We start from the raw sequence: 22,170 nt of genomic DNA on the forward strand, positions 1-22,170 counted from the left end.
CATGTGATGTCATGGGGTAACCTAATAACTCAGACGTGAAAAGCGGAGTTTACACATTTTTAGATACCACACCCCAGACACTGATTTCTCTAACCTACAGTCAGTAACTGGTTTTATCATTACACATCATTTCTATTATCCACCTGTTTCAATTTATGTTCTAAAGAGTTTGTAGCGAGGGAAGTATTGTTGCTGTAGACAACATTCCTGTCCCTCTATCCTCTGTGCATTTTGCAGAAATCGCTCCAAGTTCATTTTCAACACTCGGGATTTCCCTACACAAGATGCTCAAGTTTAAATTGACTACGTTGCCGTCAGCTCCACAGTATGATCACAGGCAGTCAGAGTATAAATTCAGCACCCAGACTGGCAACATGCTGTGAAGCTGTTTCACTGTGGGATGTGCCTGCACTTCACATATCACATTTAGTATTTACAGTCAAAACACTATTACATTGGCATTCAAAAGTGTGTCGATGCAGGGAAAGGGGTGAGCTCAACAGCTGGAATCGAATGGTTACTTGCACCACAAAGTGGGAAGTGGGACGGTAGTCTATCCTGAATCAGTTGGCAGGCTGCAGGTTGTTGCAGTGTCCTGGGATTAGAGCCAGGATTGCTGCTCCAGATATTAAGGGTTGTTGGACTGGGGCCAGGACAAGATCAGACTCCGCTCCAAAGTCTCCCATGGTAAAATTGCCAGTCACTACTGACTGCTTACTCTCAAAAAAAGGTGAGCTTACGAGGCAATCTGGCCAGCCAACTGGTAAATGTAGCAGCTGCTGTGAGGTGAATAGGCCATTGCAACTGTGGGGCATTGCAACTGGCGACAGATCCTGCTCCTGGTCACAATCCAGACACCTCAGTTTCTGTGAGTACAAATGCAGACACAGTACTGAGCTCTGAAGTGCTTTGGTGAGATGCCAATGCTGACACTCGTTCCCGCATCAAACTCAAGGGGTAGTCAGACGAGATGCTGGTGGGCTATTTCCATCTGTGTAACTGAACCCCATGGTTCTTTCATCAGAAGAACAGGAAGACAACACTGAAGATAATACCCAGGTATTTCCTTCTTGATGCATTTTGAAAAGCTGCTTGTTTAAAACCTGCTTTAAAGTGCTTGGGCAAGTTCCCTTGCAGACTTACTGGGAAACGGCTGAACAGATCGATGAACATGGGTCCGGTGAGGGAACAATTGCGTTTGGTCATAAACAGAGACAGCGCTTCCTTGTAGATTTCAGTCACTCTGACGATATCCAGGCTACCGAGTGAATCAACCTACAAAAAAGATTTAATTGCTATTATAGAATCATATTGCTGCATTATTCGCCACTGCTGGAAACAGGAAAGGTGCAAATTCAAGTTAATCTTTTATAAACTCATTTTATGTCATGCATCCAATGAGGGTAGAAAGTTTAATTGTTTGAGGTTCTTGTATTGCGCTCACTTCACTTCTGCCCCAACACTCCATTTCATTCACAGCATAATCTCTACCCTTCCCCCCACTAATGTGCCTGTGCCTGATGCTGAGTTAACTGACAATAGTATAGACAATATGCCCTCATCTTCAATTGACTACACCGCATCCCTCCCCCAGAGATGCAGTCAACTTCCCCTCCCCTGTAATAGTTTCCCCCCCCCCCCCCCCCCCCCCCCCATGCAGAGCCCAGTGTCTTCTTCCTCACCCATAATGAAGCAGATGGTGAGGGGTGGACGAGAGACAAGCCCAATGTCCAGAATCATCCGGTGGGAGACTTCTGATTGGCTCAAAACCAATTGGAAGCGTGGCAAGTGTGTAGAGCTTATTGCTCACCCATCAATCATTCTGCTATTTAAAGATAACGATGTGCAGTGAAATACAGAGCACGAGGAAGGCCTGGCCACTCATGCGTGGAACAGACTGGGTATTCCGAACTCCCCGGTGTGCAATCTGCTCAGAACGGCAGGTGTGAGCCAGACAATGCCAGAGCTGCATCGTTTCGAAAGGATTTGGGTCAAATTTCACAATGTTTGCTTGTGCGGGAAATATCAGCTCAGCAGAGCTTACACACCTCTCTCATTAGCAAAAAAAGCCAGAAGCACCAAAGCACAGTCATTTTAACGTGACTTAGCCTTTTGAGCCCAAATTCAAGTTAATCAGAACATTTAGTCCCCGTCCATCTCTGTTTTGTGTCCCACAACTTTAGATCTACATTAAGGGGCGTGCGTTACTGCATATCAAAAGGGGCTGATTGCTGCACATTTACTGCAGAAGGAACCTGTCACAAATGTACTGCAGTCTGTGTGGTGAGATTTGGCATTCACTTCAGCACCACCAAATGTATTAACTGAACCACCCCCCCCCCCCCCCCCTCCCCCCCCCAAAAGCTGGAGGGAGATAGAGGCTGTGTCATCACCCCAGGCTGGAATGGAGTCATTCAATGATTGGCCGCTTGGGAAGAAAAAAACTTAAACAGTCACTGCATAATCAGGCCCCAAATTAAATGCACAACAATCATTTGGCAAAAAAAAAGCAGACACCATGACTAAATCAGCCTGCTGTCAGACTCTATCCAGGCTGACACGGGTCTGAAGGCAAACACACACCGCCGGTGTGTAGTCCGAGCCTGTCCAAAATAAATAGAACAACAGAGCATTTCAACACTTGAAAACCATACAGCTGGCATCTGTACAGGCAGGCAGCTGTGGAATGAAAATTACAGGCTATATTAAACATTTGTTTTGATAGTGCGGGGACAATTATAAGTTAGATATATTTACAGTAAAGGATGAGAATTAAAAGCTGAACTACATCAAATTCGAGAGTATCGTGGCGCTAACAGTCAGCAGTTCCTTATTGAGAAGGAGCATGGCAAGTGCCCATGGATGGATCCCAACAGGATTGATCAGAGAAAATGACAAGGCAAAGCCTGAGGGTTGCACAATGAAACAAAAGAGATTTGGAAAATAGCGACTGTGGCAGGCTATAGGGAGGATGGAAGAAATAAATAGGGAGAAGGGGGTCAAAGAGAACAAATAGTTTGGCCATGGACAATAAATACCCTCGTGAGATTTAACTTTGAGAGCGATCAGTGTTTGTATTCTGGACAGTCAGTCACTGAGAGAGGGACTGGGGGGGGGGGGGGGGGGGGGGGTAAGAAGGGGAATACGTGCAAGAGAATAATAATTATCTGACTATTTGCGACATTTATCAGCCCTATATTGAAATCCTATATTGAAGGCGGTACGGTGGGACAATCGTTACGATTGCTGCCTCACAGCGGCAGGGACCCAGGTTCAATTCTGACCTTGGGTGACTGTGTGGAGTTTTCACGTTCTCCCTGTGTTTGCGTGGGTTTCCGCTAGGTGCTCCGGTTTCTTCCCATAATTCAAGGATGTGCAGGTTAGGTGGATTGACCATGCTAAATTTCCCCCAAGTGTCCAAAGGTTGGGTTGGACTACGGGGATTGGGCATAGGTAGGGTGGTCTTTCGAAGAGTTGATGCAGACTCGATGGGCCGAATGGCTTCTGTCTGCATTGTAGGGATACGATTCTCTGATTCAACACCAACACTTTATATTTTTGTCTGGAAGTTGGGGTCTTGGATTAAATTATTATTAAATACCAATTTGGAGGAACTGATAGTACAGTAATTTTGTGCACTGTCCTTTCACCTGCAAGGCACCTTGAACACACCCAGAACTGGCAAGAAAGCTTCTTCTTTCCATTAACTGCAGCATAACGTGTCAGGGGAGCCACGGGGGCCAGATACGGCTGCACTGGTGAGGCAATGAGGCTGCAGTTGAGTGAAGGAATCATTCATATACACACACATACACCACACACACACACAAACACAGAGGTTCAATGGGATTTTATTTGAACTGAGGCTTCCTCTTTCTGTTACACGGTACCTGGTCATGCAGAGGTAATAGAAAGGAAAAAGTACTGAACAAACTATTGGGATTGAAGGCTGACAAGTCTGAAGGGCCTGATGGCCTACATCCTGGATCTTAAAGGAAGTGGCAGCAGAGACTGTATCCATTGGTTGTAATATTCCAAAATTCCCTTGATGCGGGAAAGATTCCAGTGGATTGGAAGAAGTGCTCTTTAGTGGATTGCTAATGTCCTTATTCAATAATAATAATAATCTTTATTGTCACAAGTAGGCTTACATTAACACTGCAATGAAGTTACGTGAAAAGCCCCTAGTCGCCACATTCCGGCACCTGTTCGAGTACACGGAGGGTGAATTCAAACTGTCCAAATTACCTAGCAGCATGTCTTTTGAGACTTGCGGGAAGAAACTGGAGAGCCCGGTGGAACCCACACAGATACAGGGAGAACGAGACAGAAAGTAGGAAACCAGTTTGTTTAACATCTGTCGGTGGGAAACTGTTAGAATCCATTATTTTTTTTAAAATTTAGAGTATCCAATTCAGTTTTTTCAAATAAGGGGCAATTTAGCGTAGACAATTCACCTACCCTGCACATCTTTGGGTTGTGGGGGCGAAACCCACGCAAACACGGGGAGAATGTCGTGCAAACTCCACACAGCCAGTGACCCAGAGCCGGGATTGAACCTGGGACCTCGGCGCCGTGAGGCAGCTGTGCTAACCACTGCACCACCGTGCTGCCCTAGAATCCATTATTAAGGAAGTAACAAGTCATTTAGAAAGTCAAAATACAATCCATCAGTCAGCATGGGTTTTATGAAGGGTAAATCATGTTTGACTAATTTGCAAGAGGTCTACGAAGATAGAACATAGAACAGTACAGCACAGAACAGGCCCTTCGGCCCTCGATGTTGTGCCGAGCGATGATCACCCTACTCAAACCCACATATCCACCCTATACCCGTAACCCAACAACCCCCCCCACCTTAACCTTACTTTTTAGGACACTAAGGGCAATTTAGCATGGCCAATCCACCTAACCCGCACATCTTTGGACTGTGGGAGGAAACCGGAGCACCCGGAGGAAACCCACGCACACACGGGGAGGACGTGCAGACTCCGCACAGACAGTGACCCAGCCGGGAATCGAACCTGGGACCCTGGAGCTGTGAAGCATTTATGCTAACCACCATGCTACCGTGCTGCGCACCAATCCTGTGGATAATGGGGATCCTGTAGATGTAGGATATCTGGACTTCCAGAAGACATTTGATAAGGTGCTGCACAGAAGGTTAATGCACACGGTAAGGTCACATGAGGCTTGGGGTAATTTAAGAGGACTGGTTAATTGACAGAAGGCATTCAGGATAAATGGGTCCTTTTCTGGTTGGCAAGATGTAACTAGTGGGTGTACAGGGTTCAGTACTCAGGTCCCAACTATTTACAATCTATATTAATGACATTGAACAGGGATAGAAGATACTGCAGCCAAATTTGCAGATGACACTAAAATAGGCGGGGTAGTAAGTTCCAATGAGGGAATAAGGAATTTAAAAATAGATCTGGAAAAGATATGTGAGTGGCCAAAATTTGGCAGATGGGAGTTTAATGTGGATAAGTGAAAGGTTGTCCATTTTGGTCAGAAAAATGGAAAGGCAACATTATCTAAATGGAGCAAAGCCTCAGAGTGCTTCGGTACAGAGGGAGCTGGATGTCCTTGTGCATGAATCGCAAAAAAATAGAATGCAAGAACAGCAGTTAATAAGGCAAATTGAATTTTGGCATTTATGGCTAAAGAAATAGAGTATAAAAGTAGGGAAATGTTGCTGCAACTGTACAAGGTATTGGTGAGATGCACCTGGAGTACTGTGCACAGTTTTGATCCCCTTACTTGAGGAGGGATGTAGTTGCATTGGGGTTCTGAGGAGGTTCACTAGATTGATTCCAGAGATGAGGGGCTTGTTTAATGAAGAGAGATTGAACAGTTTAGGCCGATACTCTCCAATTTAGAAGAATGAGAGGAGAGCTACTTGAGGTATATAAGATAACAAAAGGTATTGACAAAGTAGATGTCGAGCAGAGGTTCCCTCTTGTGGGGCAATCCAGAACGAAAGTCATACTTTTAGGATAAGAGGTAGCAGATTTAAAAGATGAGTAGAAATGACTTCTCTCAAAGGTTTGTGAGTCTGTGGAATTCACTACCCCAGAGTGCGGTGGATGCCACGACATAGAGTAAATTTAAGGAGACAGACAGATTTTAAATTAGTAATGGGTTGAAGGGTTATGGAGAACGGTAGGAAAGTAGAGTTGAGGCCGGTAGGAAAGAGAAGTTGAGGCCAAGATGTGATCAGTCATGGTCGTATTGCATGGTGGAGGGGCTCAAGGGGCTGAATTGCCTAATCCTGCTCCTAGTTCATATGCCAATTTTGGGCACAAGAGTGGAAACACTTTCTTTCGACAACACTTGACCCCTCATCTTAATGAGCAGAGTTATTTCTTTGAAACTAAATAAGCAGTCTTGCTTCTTCTGCGCAAATCATTTTTTAAAAAGCAAGTAAACAACCACGTGTAGAATCCTCAATGGATTTCTATTGTTTGTGCCCAGTGTTACGGCACTCACTCACTGCAGTCATCATTACAATGTCGCAGGTTACTAACTTGGTCCTCCATCTCATCACTGCCCAGTCTGATCCACATACCTGCCCAGTTACAGTTTGCAAACTCAGCTCTTGCTCGTCCTCCTCTTTGGCTGTGCTAGCTGCTGCAGGTTCAGTCGGACTTCCTTTCAGAACTCTGAAGAGGTAAAGCATTCCACTGCCGAACATAGAAAATGAGATTAGGAACAATGCCAGCCACTTGAAACCGCCTCATTTCAACATTCTCATCGCCAACGAATGAACCAAGAAATTAAATGTCACTGCCAACCCTGGAAATCCAAATCCAGAAAACCCAGTTCTAGGCTTTCATTATTTTTTGGGGGGGGGGGGGGGGGGGGGGGGAGGAGAAGAGAGAGAGAGAGAGAGAGAGAGAGAGAGAGAGAGAGAGAGAGAGAGAGAGAGAGAGAGGGGAGGGGAGGAAGAGAGTGTAATAATAGTCACGATCAGTGGTGAGTTCACAAGTTCATATTTTTGGGATATAAACAGAAAATGCTGGAAAAACTCTGGCAGCATCTGTGGAGAGAGGAACAGAGTTAACTTCTCGAGTCTGTACGACTCTTCGTCAGAGCTCTGAAGTGGTTTCAGATTCGAAACATTAATGGTTTCTCTCTCTTCACAGATGTTTTTCCAGCATTTTCTATTTTGATTTCAGATTTCCAGTATTTCGCTTTTGGCACATATTGGTACATGTCTGAAAGCAGCCAGGCTTTTTTAAGGCAAGGTGTGCAGAGCACACACATTGCCAAGTATAATTCAGCTCAACCCACCATAACTCTGGGACCTTTCTGTAGATATAGAAACCGTTCAGTGCTTTGAACTGATTAACTGAATTGGACAATGCTACAGAGCAGAAATTACTTTTGGATTCCCCTCATTTAGTTTCATAAAATAAAGCAAACAAAACAGCTCTCAACTCTTTGGTAAACGAAGAGACGACTTTCTACCGAGCTTGTTCATCGAATCTACAGTGCAGAAGGAGGCCATTCGGCCCATCGAGTCTGCACCGGCTCCTGGAAAGAGCACCCTACCTAAGGTTAACACCTCTACCCTATCCCCATAACCCAGTAACCCCACCCAACACTAAGGGCAATTTTGGACACTAAGGGCAATTGTCTCAAGCCAGAACAGTTTTTTCATAGAATTTACAGTGCAGAAGGAGGCCATTCAGCCCATCGAGTCTGCACCGGCTCTTGGAAAGAGCACCCTACCCAAGGTCAACACCTCCACCATAACCCAGTAACCCCACCCAACACTAAGGGCAATTTTGGACACTAAGGGCAATTTATCATGGCCAATCCACCTAACCTGCACATCTTTGGACTGTGGGAGAAAACCGGAGCACCCGGAGGAAACCCACGCACACATGGGGAGGATGTGCAGACTCCGCACAGACAGTGACCCAAGCCGGAATCGAACCTGGGACCCTGGAGCTGTGAAGCGATTGTGCTATCCACAATGCTACCGTGCTGTTAGAGTTGCCAACCCTCCAGGATTGCCCAGGAGTCTCCAGGAATTGAAGATTAATCTCCGGTACACTGCTGGAACCAATCCCAGGGAAACAAATCATAGGGGGATTTAAGAAGAATAATTATCTTTGAACATTTTTGTTTATTATGTACAAAAACACTGGTATTGGAAAAGAAGAGGCTGTTTGCTTAGCTGGACAGTTTACATTCCAATTTGAGATGGGATGGAGGAGCTTCAAATGATGGACATGTTGGATGATCAATGAGAGATTGTAGGGGAGGAACTGGGAGCAAGGAGAGTCATGCATTGACATCTCCAGGAACACATCCAGCCAGAATTGTCATATCCTCAGAATGTCTCATCATGCCTCAAAGCCAATAAGGTACTTTGATAGTGTAATTCCTGTTGCTTTGAAAGCAAATGCGGCAACCAAAGTGCACACAGCAAGAGTCCAAAAACACTACGGAGATGGATGAGCTGTAAGAGTGATGCGGGTTGAGGGATATATATTAACCAGGGTTCCAAGAAGAATTGCCTTGCTCTTAAACAGAGTGCCATGGGATCTTTTATGTCCGCCCAATGACAATGCAGCATTTGCTCAGTATTGTACTCAAATGTCAGTTTTGATTTGTACTCCAGCTCTAGAGCGAGACCCGAACTTACAACCTTCTGATTCAAAAGTTAAAGTGCTATCCACTTCGTAAATGTAACAGATTATGTTATGGAGAGCAGACTAAAGGAGAGAGTTGAGTGCCACCATTCAGAGGAGGGACAACAGCAAATATGTACATTTATAATGGAAATATACAAATAAGTGCAGAACATATGACTTTCAGAAGGGTACACACGGCCCATTAACCTCCACCCTCGATCCACGGCTTGAATACATGGTGTACTTCCCGGTGTAGGAGACCAACTACATCACACATTATCTCTATTGCTTTTTTATTACTGTAGACATATTTACATGAAAACAGTTCCATAGTAAGTATGCAGATGGCACCAAGACTGGGAAGGTTTTCTAGGATTGCGACAGGATCTTGATCAATTGGGACAGTGGGGCGATGAATGGAGTGTAGGAGGCTTAGGGGTGAACTTATAAGGGTCTATAAAATAAAGAGGGGCATAGATAAGGTAGATAGTCAACATCTTTTCCCAAAGATAGGGAGTCTAAAACTAGAGAGCATAGATCGAAGGTAAGAGGGGAGAGATACATAAGGGTCCAGAGGGGCAGTTTTTTCACACAGAGGGTGGGGAGTGTGTGGAACAAGCTGCCAGAGGTAGTAGTAGAGGCGGGTACAATTTTGTCGTTTAAAAAGCATTCAGACAGTTTTATGGATAAGATGATTATAGAGGGATATGGGCCAAATGCGGGCAATTGAAGCTAGCTTAGTGCTAAAATCTGGGCAGCATGGACATGTTGGGTCAAAGGGCCTATTTCCATGCTATAAACCTGTTAACCACATAGGTGCTTCAACTGTGCATAACAGCAGGCTGTTCACAGCGGCATCCCGGATGATGGCTCACTGATTAAAGAGCAGGACCTGGAGCCCCAGCCAATGCCCCCATTCCTAACCTAGAGGTACTGAGGTCAATTGCCAGTCCGATAACCAACCCTGCTGAAAACAGCCAACACATCACGAACGGGAAACCAATCTTTCCTACTCGATTTGCCATATTTCAGAAGAACACTAACATCACTGCGGCAGAAGGTCATGGACTCAAATCCAGGTGCAGGCTTGTACACAAAGTCTGTGCTGCACGGAGTGTGCACTGCACTGTCAAGAGTTGCTGCCTTCCAGGTGAGACTGTCCAACCAAGATCTGCCCTCTCATAGGAGTGTAAAACAGCAGGGAGTTCACCCCTTGTCGTAGCCAATATTTATCCCTCACCTAACATCACAAAAACAGATGATCTGGTGATACATCCCATTGTGGTGTGCAAATTAATGTTGCCTTTCCTACATTACAACTGTAACTATATTTAATTAGTTGCAAAGTGCTTTGGGATATCCAGAGGCAGTGAAAGTCGCTATATAAATGCACATCTTCTTTGCTGTGCAGCCATACACAGGAAAGATTTAAAGTAAGTTTTATTTTTTTTTTTTAATTGACTTGACATGAAAAGCAAATCCACTTTATTAGTAATGTGTAAAACTGTGTGCTAACATAACACAGCTTCATCCCACCCCCCGAATCATCCGCCCCATACCCTGCTTTGAAAACCCTGACCTCCCCCATAAACCCTGACTCGAGCAGTTTTTCTCCAACACTTGTTGTACCTGAAACAGTAAAGCGACACTGTAGAGTCTGACTGCTTGCAGGCCCGACTTAGCAATCGCTCCATCAACTTGTGTAGGTCCTCCTTCATCTCAGAGATGTCTCGGCAGTAACGCTTAGCTTTGCATAGCTGATTCCTGCAGGAGAACAGATCTTTCATTTGGAGGGGGAAGGAGTGGATGTCAAAGGAAATTATAGATAATAGAAGGACGTTGCGATGACTTGACTGCGAAGTTATAGAGGAGTGCAAAAAGCAGGCATGTTAATTAAATCTACTGTCTGAAACAAGTTTGTAGAGCTCTGGTGGTCTTAGAGGCTTCAGCAGAGAGGAAGTGCTAAGGTGTGGAACAGGCTCAATGAGCTGAATGGTGTATATACATCCTGTTCCAATAATAAGAAGTACCGCTGAATTACAGTGGGGTAAACTCCTGGCCAGGCCTCCTATATTAACAAGCCTCAAGTTTGTTAATAGTGATATCGTCATATGGGAGCAGGTCACCAGGACCTGCAAACCCCAACAAACTGAAACAAAGTCATTGTCAAAATGCTGTAGGGGCGCACCCAAGACTACTTGTAGCAGCAGTTGTGAGGCGTGTTTCAGCAGTGGATCCCTGCTCCCCACACTCCCACTCTATTCATGGCCAAGTCATCCTTGACTATACAGGCAAAGTAACAGAGACAAACAAATTTAGGGTTAAATTCCAGGTTGCTCTCAGAGAACGCAGACAGTCACTGGCCCCCATTCAGTTCAATCTTAAATCACCAGCTTACAATCCCAATTCGTCTCTCTCTTTTTAGGTCACAGCACCAGAGGATCTTACTACAGCATAATTGCTACAACAGCATAGAGGAGAAAGAAAGAACTAAACGATTGTCAAGGTCATTAGGAGAATGTAATCACTGACTTGAAAATGTCTGCAGTCTTGCGGAGGAAGTCTTGTGCCTGCTGGTCTGAGTGCGAACTCAGGGTTTCTTCAATTATTGCAATCAAGGGCTCAATAATGTCAAAAACAAGAGGACTTTCAGGCTGCTTCGCAAGGAACACTTCGATGAGGTCCAGAACCTAAAGGAAAGCAGGAGGAGAAATCAGTGAGAACACACAAACAGAACCCCCAAGGAGATGAGCCTAGAAACGCAGAGACAAGAATGCACAGTCCTATCACAATAAAAATAATCATTCAAACGCACTATCCACCAAAATAAAAAGGATATGAAAAATGGGAAAGGGACTTTCAGCTCACCCTGTTGAGATAGATTGTGTCTCTAGGAGGTAGGTAGAGCACCCTACCTAGGCCCAAACCCCATAACTCCACCTAACCTGCACATCTTTGGACTGTCGGAGGAAACCCATGCAAACATGGGGAGAACGTGCAAACTCCAATAGTCACCCGAGGTCAGAATCGAACCCAGGTCTCTGATGCTGTGCGGATGTTAACCACTGTGTCACCATGCCGCCCCATCTTCGTCCTGGGGTTGGAATGCCCTGCAGTAGTGTTATTCACCAACTGTATCATGCATTACAATCTCCAGCAAATACAATGCCCATTATCAAATGCTCGATCTGCTAGAGTGATGGAACTGTACTACAGCCTCCCACAGAGACTTGGTATTTCCAAAGGGTGGGACAGTAGAGAAATTCCAGGACCAGTGACCCACAGTTTTACCACCCTGACAGAGGTTTTCCTGTTGCATTTGGTAGCCTGTCACCTGGCAGTCAGGAGGAAGAGGAAAAGCAGCAGCGACTGCCACATTTAGTGACACTCCAGAACCGCAAACAAAGATCCAAAAGAAATTGATACAACCAGCCAGCATGACGAGTAAAAGCAAAAGGTTTCTTGGGTGGAGTTAAACAAAAACGCAGCAGAGTCACGGAACCCACAACAGGTCTACCTCAAGTTAATAAAGTCTGGGTTCATTAAGAAGTATACCGCACCAGGATTATATCTCGCAGGTCTATTTTTTGAACAATGACTGTTTTCCTGGATTTTAATGATTAACTTGCCATTTGAAAATTTAGATGACTGTATGTGACTTGCTTTTAAAAGAGCTGCTCAGTTTAAAATGCCGAGAAGCTCCAGTTATAACAAGCATTTGCTTTAGCACTATTGCTTGGCCTGTGAAGTTACGGATCAGAACTGCACAGGTTCAAAGATAGTGCATCACCAAGGCAATTTCAGAATGGTTGTCAGTCGTGGAGAGGGGAGAACGGACTTCAAATGGGGACTTTTACATCTTAAAAACAATGTTATTGAAGTGAGGCAAAATGGGATTTAATACAACAGCACCACCAGTTGATAGAATGATGCATTGCGCCTCTCTGCCAATCAAGCACTATTACCAAGTTGGTTCAGCATTTTTAAAAAAGGTTAAAGACAGCCATCCTGAACAGAAATCATGATATCAGGGTAGATGTTTCAAGATCAGAAACTCAAAACAAAGTATTTCATTAGCTTACTGTGAATCTACAGTAAACTGGCATTTGATTTTTTAAAGCACTGCTCACAAGGAAGCTGAGTATACTTCTCAAGTATAGTTATTAATCTGGCCTGTCCCTTTCAGGTTCAAAGGGCTCCATGCAAAATTTCCAGATAACCTGTGGCACGTTGGTTAGCACTGCTGCCTCACAGCGCCATGGACCCGGGTTCAGTTCCGACCTTGGGTGACCATCTGTGTGGAGTTTGTATGTTCTCCCGTGTCTGCATCTCTCCCGTGTTTCCTCTGGGTGTTCCAGTTACCTCCCACAGTCCAAAGATGTGCAGGTTAGGTTATGGGGTTACAGGGATAGGATGGGGGAGTGTAAATGGGTAGAGTGCTCATTCGAAGGATCTGCACTGTAGAAACGATAACTGGATCGAGGAAGTTACAACAGCTACAAGGGGTGGTAAGCTGCTTGAAAATTTTAAACTACAGGTCAAAGCAAACCAGGACAGATTAAAGTCAACCAAATTTGCATTGAAATTCTCAATGTGGGGGTCTACAAAGGAGGGGGGTTTGAGGAGAGCAAGTTGTTGTGATTTGGAATGTATTATCTGAGGGATTTTCAAAAAGTAAATTGGATAAATACTTAAAAATGAATAACTTGCAGGACTTTGGGAAAGAGGAAAGTGTGTTTTGTGAGGGCCACGAAGAATCCAGCACGAGTTATAATAATCTTTCTAAGTGTCACAAGTAGGCTTACATTAACACTGCAATGAAGTTACTGTGAAAATCCCCCTCTCCACACTACAGGGCCTGTTTAGGTACACTGAAGGAGAATTCAGAATGTCCAATTCACCTAACAAGCAAGTCTTTCGGACTTGTGGGGGGAAACCGGAGGGCCCGGAGAAAACCCACACAGACACAGGGTGAACGTACAGATTATGCACAGACAGTGACCAAAGCCGGGAATCAAATCTGGGACACTGGTGCAGTGAAGCAACAGTGCTAACCACTGTGCTACCGTGCCACCCTTAAGAGTTTGTAGAATCGAAAAGAAATAACTTTATTTACAATTACATATATACAACAGCAGTACTCCACACCACTGCTCTCTCCTCTGGCTGGTTCCACACTGGCCAGCTCTAATAGACTTAATAGAGACATATAAGATAGTCAGAGGGTTAGATAGGGTGGACAGTGAGAGTCTTTTTCCTTGGATGGTGATGACCAACAGGAGGGGACATAGCTTTAAATTGAGGGGTGATAGACATATGGATGAAAATGGAATAGTGTAGGTCAGATAGGCTTCAGATGGTTTCACAGGTCGGTGCAACATCGAGGGCCGAAGGGCCCGTACTGCGCTGTAATGTTCTATGTGGGGCTGTGTGAGTGTGGGCGCTGTTACTGTAGGGGCAGGTCCCCGCTGATGAAGGGGGGGTTTGGAGGCCCGGGGTCGGGGAGCTGGGGCGAGGTCGCAGAAAAAGGAGCTGCGCCATTGGGGGCGGGGCCGGCTCTGATGGAAAGCGCGGGCTTTTTCCCACGCTAAGGAAGGGAGGGGCGGGGCCTGACGGCTGGGGAAGGGTGGTACTGGAGGAGAGCGCATATTGATCGGCAGGGGGAGGCGGGGGGATTCCCACACGGGGGTCGTTGGAATGGCGGGATGGCCGGGGTCAGCTGACTTACGGGAGCGTAATGGGGGGAGCAGAATGGCTGGACGGTGGTCTTGCGATACTGGTAGGGAAGCGGGTGTCGTTTGAGGCGATGAATATTGTGGCGGATAATGGAGGTCGATACGTGATGGTGAGTGGTAGGTTGCAGGGGACGCAGGTGGTACTGGTGAACGTTTATACCTTTATGCCCCGAATTGCCTAACCCTAACGATGACGGATATATGAAACGTATATTGAGTCAGATCCCGGATCTGGAGGCAGGGAGCTTGATAATGGGGGGGGAGGGGGGGACTTCAACGTGGTGCTGGACCCAGCACTGGACCATTCCAGGACCAGGACGGGTAAGAGGCCGGCTGCGGCCAAGGTGCTCAAGGGGTTTATGGACCAGATGGGGGGAGTGGATCCGTGGAGGTCTGCCACGCCGGTGGCCAGAGAATTTTCTTTTTTCTCCCACGTCCATAAAGCCTATTCCCGGATAGATTTCTTTTAATGAGTAGGGCACTAATCCCGAAAGTGGAGGGAATGGAATATTCGGCTATAGCCATCTCGGACAACGCCCCGCATTGGGTGGAGCTGGAACTGGGGGCGGAGAGGGACCTGCGCCCGTTATGGTGCCTCGATGTGGGACTGTTGGCAGATGAGGAGGTGTGCAGGCGGATCTGGGGGTGTATTCAAAGATACATGGAGGCCAACGATAATGGGGAGGTGCAGGTGGAGGTAGTCTGGGAGGCTTTGAAGGCGGTGGTTAGGGGAGAGCTAATTTCCATTAGGGCCCATAGGGAGAAGAGAGAGAGGCAGAGATTAGTGGGGGAGATATTAAGGGTGGACAGGAGCTATGCAGAGGCCCCTGAGGAGGGGCTGCTTAGGGAACAACAAAACCTCCAAATGGAATTTGATCTATTGACCATGGGAAAAGCAGAGGCGCAGTGGAGGAAAATGCAGGGGGCGGTATACGAGTATGGAGAGAAGGCGAGCCGGATGCTGGCACATCAGCTTCGTAAGCGGGAGACAGCGAGGGAGATTGGTGGAATTAGAGATAGAGAGGGGAGTACGGTGCGGAGTGCGGTGAGAATAAACAAGGTATTTAGGGACTTCTATGGGGATCTGTATAGGTCTGAGCCCCAGGGGGGAGAGAGAGAGAGAGAGAGAGAGAGAGAGAAGAGACCAAGAGCGAGAGAGAGAGAGAGAGAGAAGAGAGAATGCGGCGATTCTTGGATCAACTGAGGTTCCAGAGGGTGGAGGAGGAGCAGGTGGCTGGTTTGGGGGCCGATTGGCTTGATGTGCTGGTTAAGGGATTGGGGAGCATGCAGGCGGGGAAGGCTCCGGGACCGGACGGGTTCCCAGTTGAAATTTACAGAAAGTATGTGGACCTGCTGGGCCCGTTGCTGGTGAGAAATATTAATGAGGCGAGGGAGGAGGGAACCCTGCTCCCGACAGTGTCCCGGGCACTGATCTCGCTGATTTTGAAGCGGGACAAGGATCCATTGCAATGTGGATCGTATAAGCCGATTTCGCTCCTCGATGTAGACGCTAAGTTATTGGCAAAGGTTCTGGCTACGAGGATTGAGGACTGTGTCCCGGGGGTGATTCATGAGGACCGGACGGGGTTTGTGAAGGGCAGGCAGTTAAACACGAATGTGCGGAGGCTCTTAAATGTGATCATGATGCCCTCGGTGGAGGGGGATGCGGAGGTAGTGGCGGCCATGGCCTTCGATCGGATGGAGTGGGAGTATCGCTGGGCAGTGCTTAGGAGGTTTGGGTTCAGGGAAGGGTTCATAAGGTGGGTCAGGCTGTTATATAGGGCCCCAGTGGCCAGTGTGGCTACGAACCGGCGTAGGTCGGAGTCATTTAGGTTGTGCCGCGGGAAGAGGCAAGGGTGTCCCTTATCCCCCTTGTTGTTTGCACTGGCTATGGCACTGAGGGAGTCTAGGAACTGGAGGGGATTGGTCCGCGGGGGGGGGGGGGGGGGGGGGGGGGGGGGGGGGGGGGGGGGGGGGGGGGGGGAGAAAAGAGAGAGAGAGAGAGAGAAGAGGAGGTTATATGCCGATGACCTGCTGTTATATGTTGCAGACCCAGTGGTGGGGATGGTGGAGGTTATGCGGATCCTTGGGGACTTTTCGGGGTATAAACTCAACGTGAGGAAGAGTGAGCTCTTTGTGGTGCATGCGGGGACCAGGGAAGGGGGATAGGCGAGCTACCACTGAAGAGGGTGGAGAGGAGCTTTCGATACCTGGGGATCCAGGCAGCTAGGAACTGGGGGGGGCCCTGCATAAGCTCAATTTGGCATGGTTGCTGGAACAGATGGAGGAAGATTTCAAGAGATGGGATATGCTGCCACTCTCCTTGGCGGGTAGGGTGCAGTCGGTCAAGATTATGGTCCTCCCGAGGTTCCTGTTCCAGTGCCTGCCCATCCTAATCCCGAAGGCTTTTTTTAAAACGGGTAAGCAGGAGCATTATGGGATTCGTATGGGCGAATAAGACCCCGAGGGTGAAGAGGGTGTTTTAGGAGTGCAGCAGGGACAGAGGGGGGCTGGCGTTGCCGAATCTATGTGGTTATTATTGGGCAGCTAATGTGGCGATGATCCGTAAGTAGGTAGTGGAGGGAGAGGGGGTGGCGAGGAAGAGGCTAGAGGTGGCGTCTTGTGTGGGTACAAGTCTGGGGGCGCTGGTGACGGCACCGTTGCCGCTCCTGCCGACAAGGTACACCATGAGTCCGGTGGTGGCAGCGACTCTGAAGATCTGGGGGCAGTGGAGGCGACATAGGGGCGAGATGGGGGCCTCGGTCTGGTCCCCGATACGAGAGAACCACAGGTTCGTTCCGGGTAGGATGGATGGGGGGTTTCTGAGCTGGCATCGGACAAGCATTAAAAGAATGGAGGACCTATTCACCGATGGGACTTTTGCAAGCCTAGGGGCGCTAGAGGAGAAAATTGGGTTACCTCCCGGGAATGCTTTTAGGTCCATGCAAGTGAGGGCGTTTGTGAGATGGCAGGCGAGGGAATTTTCGCTGCTCCCAGCACAAAGGATTCAGGACAGGATGATTTTGGGCGTATGGGTTGGAGAAGGTAAGGTCTCGGCAACCATCAGGAACTGCAGGAAGTGGAGGAGGCCTCGGTGGAGGAGTTAAAGGGCAAGTGGGAGGAGGAGCTTGGGGAGGGGCTGGATGAGGATCTGTGGGCTGATGCCCTGAGTAGGGTTAATTCCTCCTCCTCTTGCACCAGGCTCAGCCGAATACAGTTCAAAGTTGTTCATAGGGCGCATATGACGGGGGCGAGGATGAGTAGGTTTTTTGGGGTGGAGGACAGGTGTGTGAGGTGCTCGGGGAGTCCAGCAAATCACGCCCATGTGTTCTGGACGTGCCCAGCGCTGGAGGGGTTCTGGAGGGGCTTTGCGAGGACTATGTCCAAAGTGGTGAACACCCGGGTCAAGCCGAGCTGGGGGATAGCATTATTCGAGGTATCGGATGAGCTGGGAGTGCAGGAGGCGAAAGAGGCCGGTGTTCTGGCCTTTGCGTCTCTGGTAGCCCGGCGGAGGATCCTACTAATGTGGAGGGATGCGAAGCCCCCAAGCGGGGAAGCTTGGATTAATGACATGGCAGGGTTCATCAAGCTGGAAAAGATAAAGTTTGCCTTGCAAGGGTCTGTGCAGGAGTTCTCCAGGCAGTAGAAACCGTTCCTAGACTTTCTCGCGGAACATTAGGTGGAGGTCAACAGCAGCAGCAACCCAGGAGGGGCCGGGGGGGGGGTTGTTTTTTCTTTTTTGTTTAGATTTGAGTGGGGCGTTTTCCTTACTGGCGTGTTTATTTGTTAAATGGAGGTTATTGTATTTTGTTGGAAATCCCATGTATAATTTTTGCTTGTTTTGTGCTTTATTCCTTTTTCTGTTTGGTGTGTTTTGTTGAAAGTGGTTGAAAATTTGAATAAATATATTTTTAAAAAAAGAAATGTTTTCAGCCCCACAGCGATCCCAAAAAATGAGAAAATCCTGAAAATGGCTATTTATTTTATTTTTAATCCTGCTCCTCTTCAATGTTTAATCCAAAGCAGGTTCCTTCTGCTGCTACCGCATTGTTTGCCAGCTGCCCTCTGCACGTGCCCACATACCTTCATTTTAAAATCTGTCCGCAGGGCCTTCTCTTTCCTTAACTTTGCCGTCTGATCTTTCTTGGCTTGGAGACGCTTCCTGCGTTCAGCAAAGAGGGCTGAGATGTTCTTGTCCAATGCCATCATCGCCTCATCATCCGCCTCGTCCTCATCGCTGCTCACCCCTTCCTTGGACTGTGGAGGAACACAGAGACATGCACAATGAACAAAGCTGTAGCTTCAATTTCAAAAGCTTCCCCTGGGTGAGATTCAGCAATTAGGAACACAACTATTTTTGATCCAGCTCACGATGAAACCGACCACATTGCTATCAGATGTGTTGTGCAGGCACTCAGCTGAAAGTAGAAAAGACACCGGTATCGGCCATTATATACAGCACCAATGTTAGCTTAACTCAGTGGAAACATTCACCCCTCAGAATCACATGGTCATGAGCTCAAAACCTTGTTCTAGGGTTGGACAATTTGCAGTTGTCATGTTGGAGGTGCTGTCTTTCAGATGTAACATTAACTGAGGCTTTATTGGCGTCTAAAATGGTAGTAAAAGATTCCCTGGAACTATTTGAAGAGCAGGACAGCTTTCCAAGGAGAGCTGACAAGTATTTATTTCTCAATCAATATCACATTGCTACTTGCGATACCCTGCTCCGCACCATTTGTTGCTGCAAAATAGTGACTACATTTCAATATGTCATTGGCTGGAAAGCACTTTGGGGAACTCTGAAGAATTGAAAGGCGCGATATAAATGCAAGTTCTTTCCTTTCTCTAAATATTTCCATGCAAGTTTAATGGAGAGGGGTGTGGATTTGTACAGTTTTGAGCAGATTTGTGTTTTTAATTTCCATTACTAAAACATGAAGCACTTATCTTCTAAGAGGTCAGAATGGTTCTCACTGTACCTATATAGAAATATACCAAAAACCTGGGGCGGGATGGGTCGGAGAATCGCCAGGGACCGGCGTCAACCCCGCCCTCGCCGTGTCCCGAATTCTCCGCCACCAGAGATTCGGCGGGGGCGGGAATCGCTGCGTGCCGGCCCTCCCCCCCCCCCCGGCGATTCTCCGGCGGCACGGGCGGGCTCCAGGGTCCTGGGGGGCGGGGCGATCTGGCCCCGAGGAGGTGCCCCCACGGTGGCCTGGCCCGCGATCGGGGCCCACCGATAGGCGGGCGGGCCTGTGCTGTGGGGGCACTCTTTTCCTTCCGCCTTCGCCATGGTCTTCACCATGGCGGAGGCTGAAGTGACCCCCTCCCCTGCGCATGTGCGGGGATGACGTCAGCAGCCACTGACGCTCCGGCGCATGCGCGGCGAAGTCACTTCGGCCCCGGCTGGCGTGGCGCCAAAGGCCGTCCTTTGGGGCTGCCCGACGCCGGAGTGGTCCACGCCGCTCCATCACGCCGGGACCCCCCGCCCCGCCGGGTAGGGGAGAATCCCGGCCCTGATCTGTGATTCACCCTCTCGCCAAGATCAAAACTTACTATTGCATGTCCTGTCTGCAGAACCTTCATGAGTTCCATGCGGAAGTCATCATCTACAGCCTCCTCCTCTCCAACTTCCTCCTCACTACCAATTTCATCGTCATCGTCTTCATCGTCCTCTTCGTCATCAGCATCATCCCCCTCCTCCTCCTCTGATTCATCACTGTCACTCTCCCCTTCCATCTAGGAAAGTAATAGATACATGGTGAGTCCTCACAGGCATCTGGATTACACATGGGGTCAGATTCTGGTCAAAAAAGACTGCAAGATGCATCGAGTCAGTATTTATACTCGCTTTAATAATGCAGTAATACATTTTGCAAAATATGTCACCTCTCCCAGGATGCTATATGGTACCTAGTGGTTAGGGGATTTCATATCCTCCTACACTGGGCATCCCAACTAAACAAACAGGAGAAATAGACGACAAGCTCTTTTCCTGTCCCTTGTTTTTCTCTGTAAATTACAAGCTCCAACCAATGGCCTTGTGCAAATGAGCTGCAGAGTGCTATGTCCCACCGAAGCTATAGAAGTCAGCTCCAGTTCTGCACTGGATTACCTGGGCTGAAAAATAAAAGTGTTGCAGTTTAAGCGAGGTGATGCAGGGAGAGCAGGTGGGATACAATTTCAGCCAAGGTTCCCAATGACAGAGATGATTTGCTGCAAATGCCAGTATATGACAGGTTTGGGCTTAGGTGCACTGCTCCCTACAGGCAACAGTTTGCTGACATAGGAATGCTTGGGTGAAGTATCCGAAAGTCACAATCACCATGGATCCGATAGGCACCTGCACAGTGAGAAGACACCAAAAATAATAATTTTAACAGCTCACAGCGGTAGGTCCGTGACAGCATTAAAACTGGGAATCAGAACAAGCAAGGTGTAAGAGCTGGTGAGTTGTTCCGTTTCTGCTCATCATTGAAGGTGGATCTCACACAGACAGTAATGTGCCACTCTGGTCACAGCCACTGCCTCAGGAAGACCTATACATCACCAAGAAACATTAGAGCTCACTGGTGTGCATTCACTGGCTGCCCATCTGCAGCAGATGATTCTCAGCAAGGAACGGTGAGCAGCAGTGGAAGGGGTCAACGTGGCATTGAGATTAAAATCTAATCTTAAAAAAACAAGAGTCAGAATTTTTGTTTTAAAAATGCAGCGCAGATGACCATTTTTAAAACCCGAGCAATGCCACAGGCAAAGTTTAAAATGAAGGGTTAACCTCGTCTCCAGGTGGCTGTTTGTCCACGTTCATTCCATCCAGCTCTTCAGTCACTATCACTGCACTTTCTTCACCACCTTCAGATTCTGGTTTGAAGACCTGTTCAAAAGAAGACAACTTTAGAGCCATTTCAGAGATTTAAGGGAGTCTGGCTTTAGCCTCACAAATCTCATTAAGAACGAGGGCATACCAACAGCGCTCAATCCCACACACAATCACCCCATGCTGGAAAGTGACAGCTTATTTACTTTTTTATCTTTTTAAAATTTAGAGAACCCAATTCACTTTTTCCAATTAAGGTGCAATGTACATAGAACATAGAAAATACAGCAGCGTGGCCAATCCACCTAACTTGCACATCTTTTGGGTTGTGGGTGCGAAATCCATGCAGACATGGGGAGAATGTGCCGGGATCGAACCTGGGACCTCAGCGCTGTGAGGCAACAGTGATAATCACTGTGCCACTGTACTGCTTTGACAGTTTATTTACCAAGCCGTTTCTATTAACTTGGGCTGGGGAATGTCACCAGCGGAATAAGTGCTATGACCAGGTGAGAAAGGGTGAGTTGGCTCCCCTCTATTAACAACAAAGTTTTAAGTTTCTTTTTCACGAGGATATCTTTTCCAAATCAGAATGTATTTAGCTATTTAAGCTGCGAGCAATAAGGAGCCCATCAAACCAGGTTTAGAATCATAGAATCATACAACACAGAAAAGGCCCTTCGCCTCTGGAGGAGTCAAAAACAACCACCTAACCATTCTAATTCCATTTTCCAGCAGTTGCCCTTGGGATCACAACTGCGCATCTAAATACTTCTTAAATGTTATGAGGGTCTCTACCTCCACCACCCTTTCAGGCAGCGAGTTCCAAACTCCCACCACCCTCTGGGTAAAAATGTTTCCCCTCACATCCCCTCTAAACCTTCTGCCCCTTACAGTAAATCTATGCCCCATGGTCATTGACCCCTCCACAAAGGGGAAAAGTTTCTTCCTGTCTACTCTATCT

General features: G+C 47.4%; 1 protein-coding gene and 1 non-coding gene across 2 annotated transcripts in view; both read right to left on the reverse strand.

Moving 5' to 3' along the window:
- mybbp1a (MYB binding protein (P160) 1a) overlaps positions 1 to 22,170 on the reverse strand; it is a 107,039-nt gene that overhangs the window by 24,089 nt on the left and 60,780 nt on the right. Inside the window, exons 16-22 of the mRNA XM_038813653.1 lie at positions 21,165 to 21,263; positions 19,943 to 20,125; positions 18,467 to 18,640; positions 11,181 to 11,338; positions 10,278 to 10,412; positions 6,572 to 6,686; positions 1,144 to 1,275 (exon numbers count right to left, since the gene is read on the reverse strand). Coding sequence (XP_038669581.1) covers positions 1,144 to 1,275; positions 6,572 to 6,686; positions 10,278 to 10,412; positions 11,181 to 11,338; positions 18,467 to 18,640; positions 19,943 to 20,125; positions 21,165 to 21,263 — 996 coding nt within the window. The remainder of the gene's footprint in view (positions 1 to 1,143; positions 1,276 to 6,571; positions 6,687 to 10,277; positions 10,413 to 11,180; positions 11,339 to 18,466; positions 18,641 to 19,942; positions 20,126 to 21,164; positions 21,264 to 22,170) is intronic.
- On the reverse strand, positions 12,299 to 12,435 carry LOC119975307. The gene has a single exon (XR_005462724.1). It is a non-coding gene; the product is annotated as a small nucleolar RNA SNORA50 (small nucleolar RNA).

The sequence above is a fragment of the Scyliorhinus canicula genome, chromosome 12 (genome assembly GCF_902713615.1).
Source record: "Scyliorhinus canicula chromosome 12, sScyCan1.1, whole genome shotgun sequence".
NCBI lineage: Eukaryota > Metazoa > Chordata > Chondrichthyes > Carcharhiniformes > Scyliorhinidae > Scyliorhinus > Scyliorhinus canicula.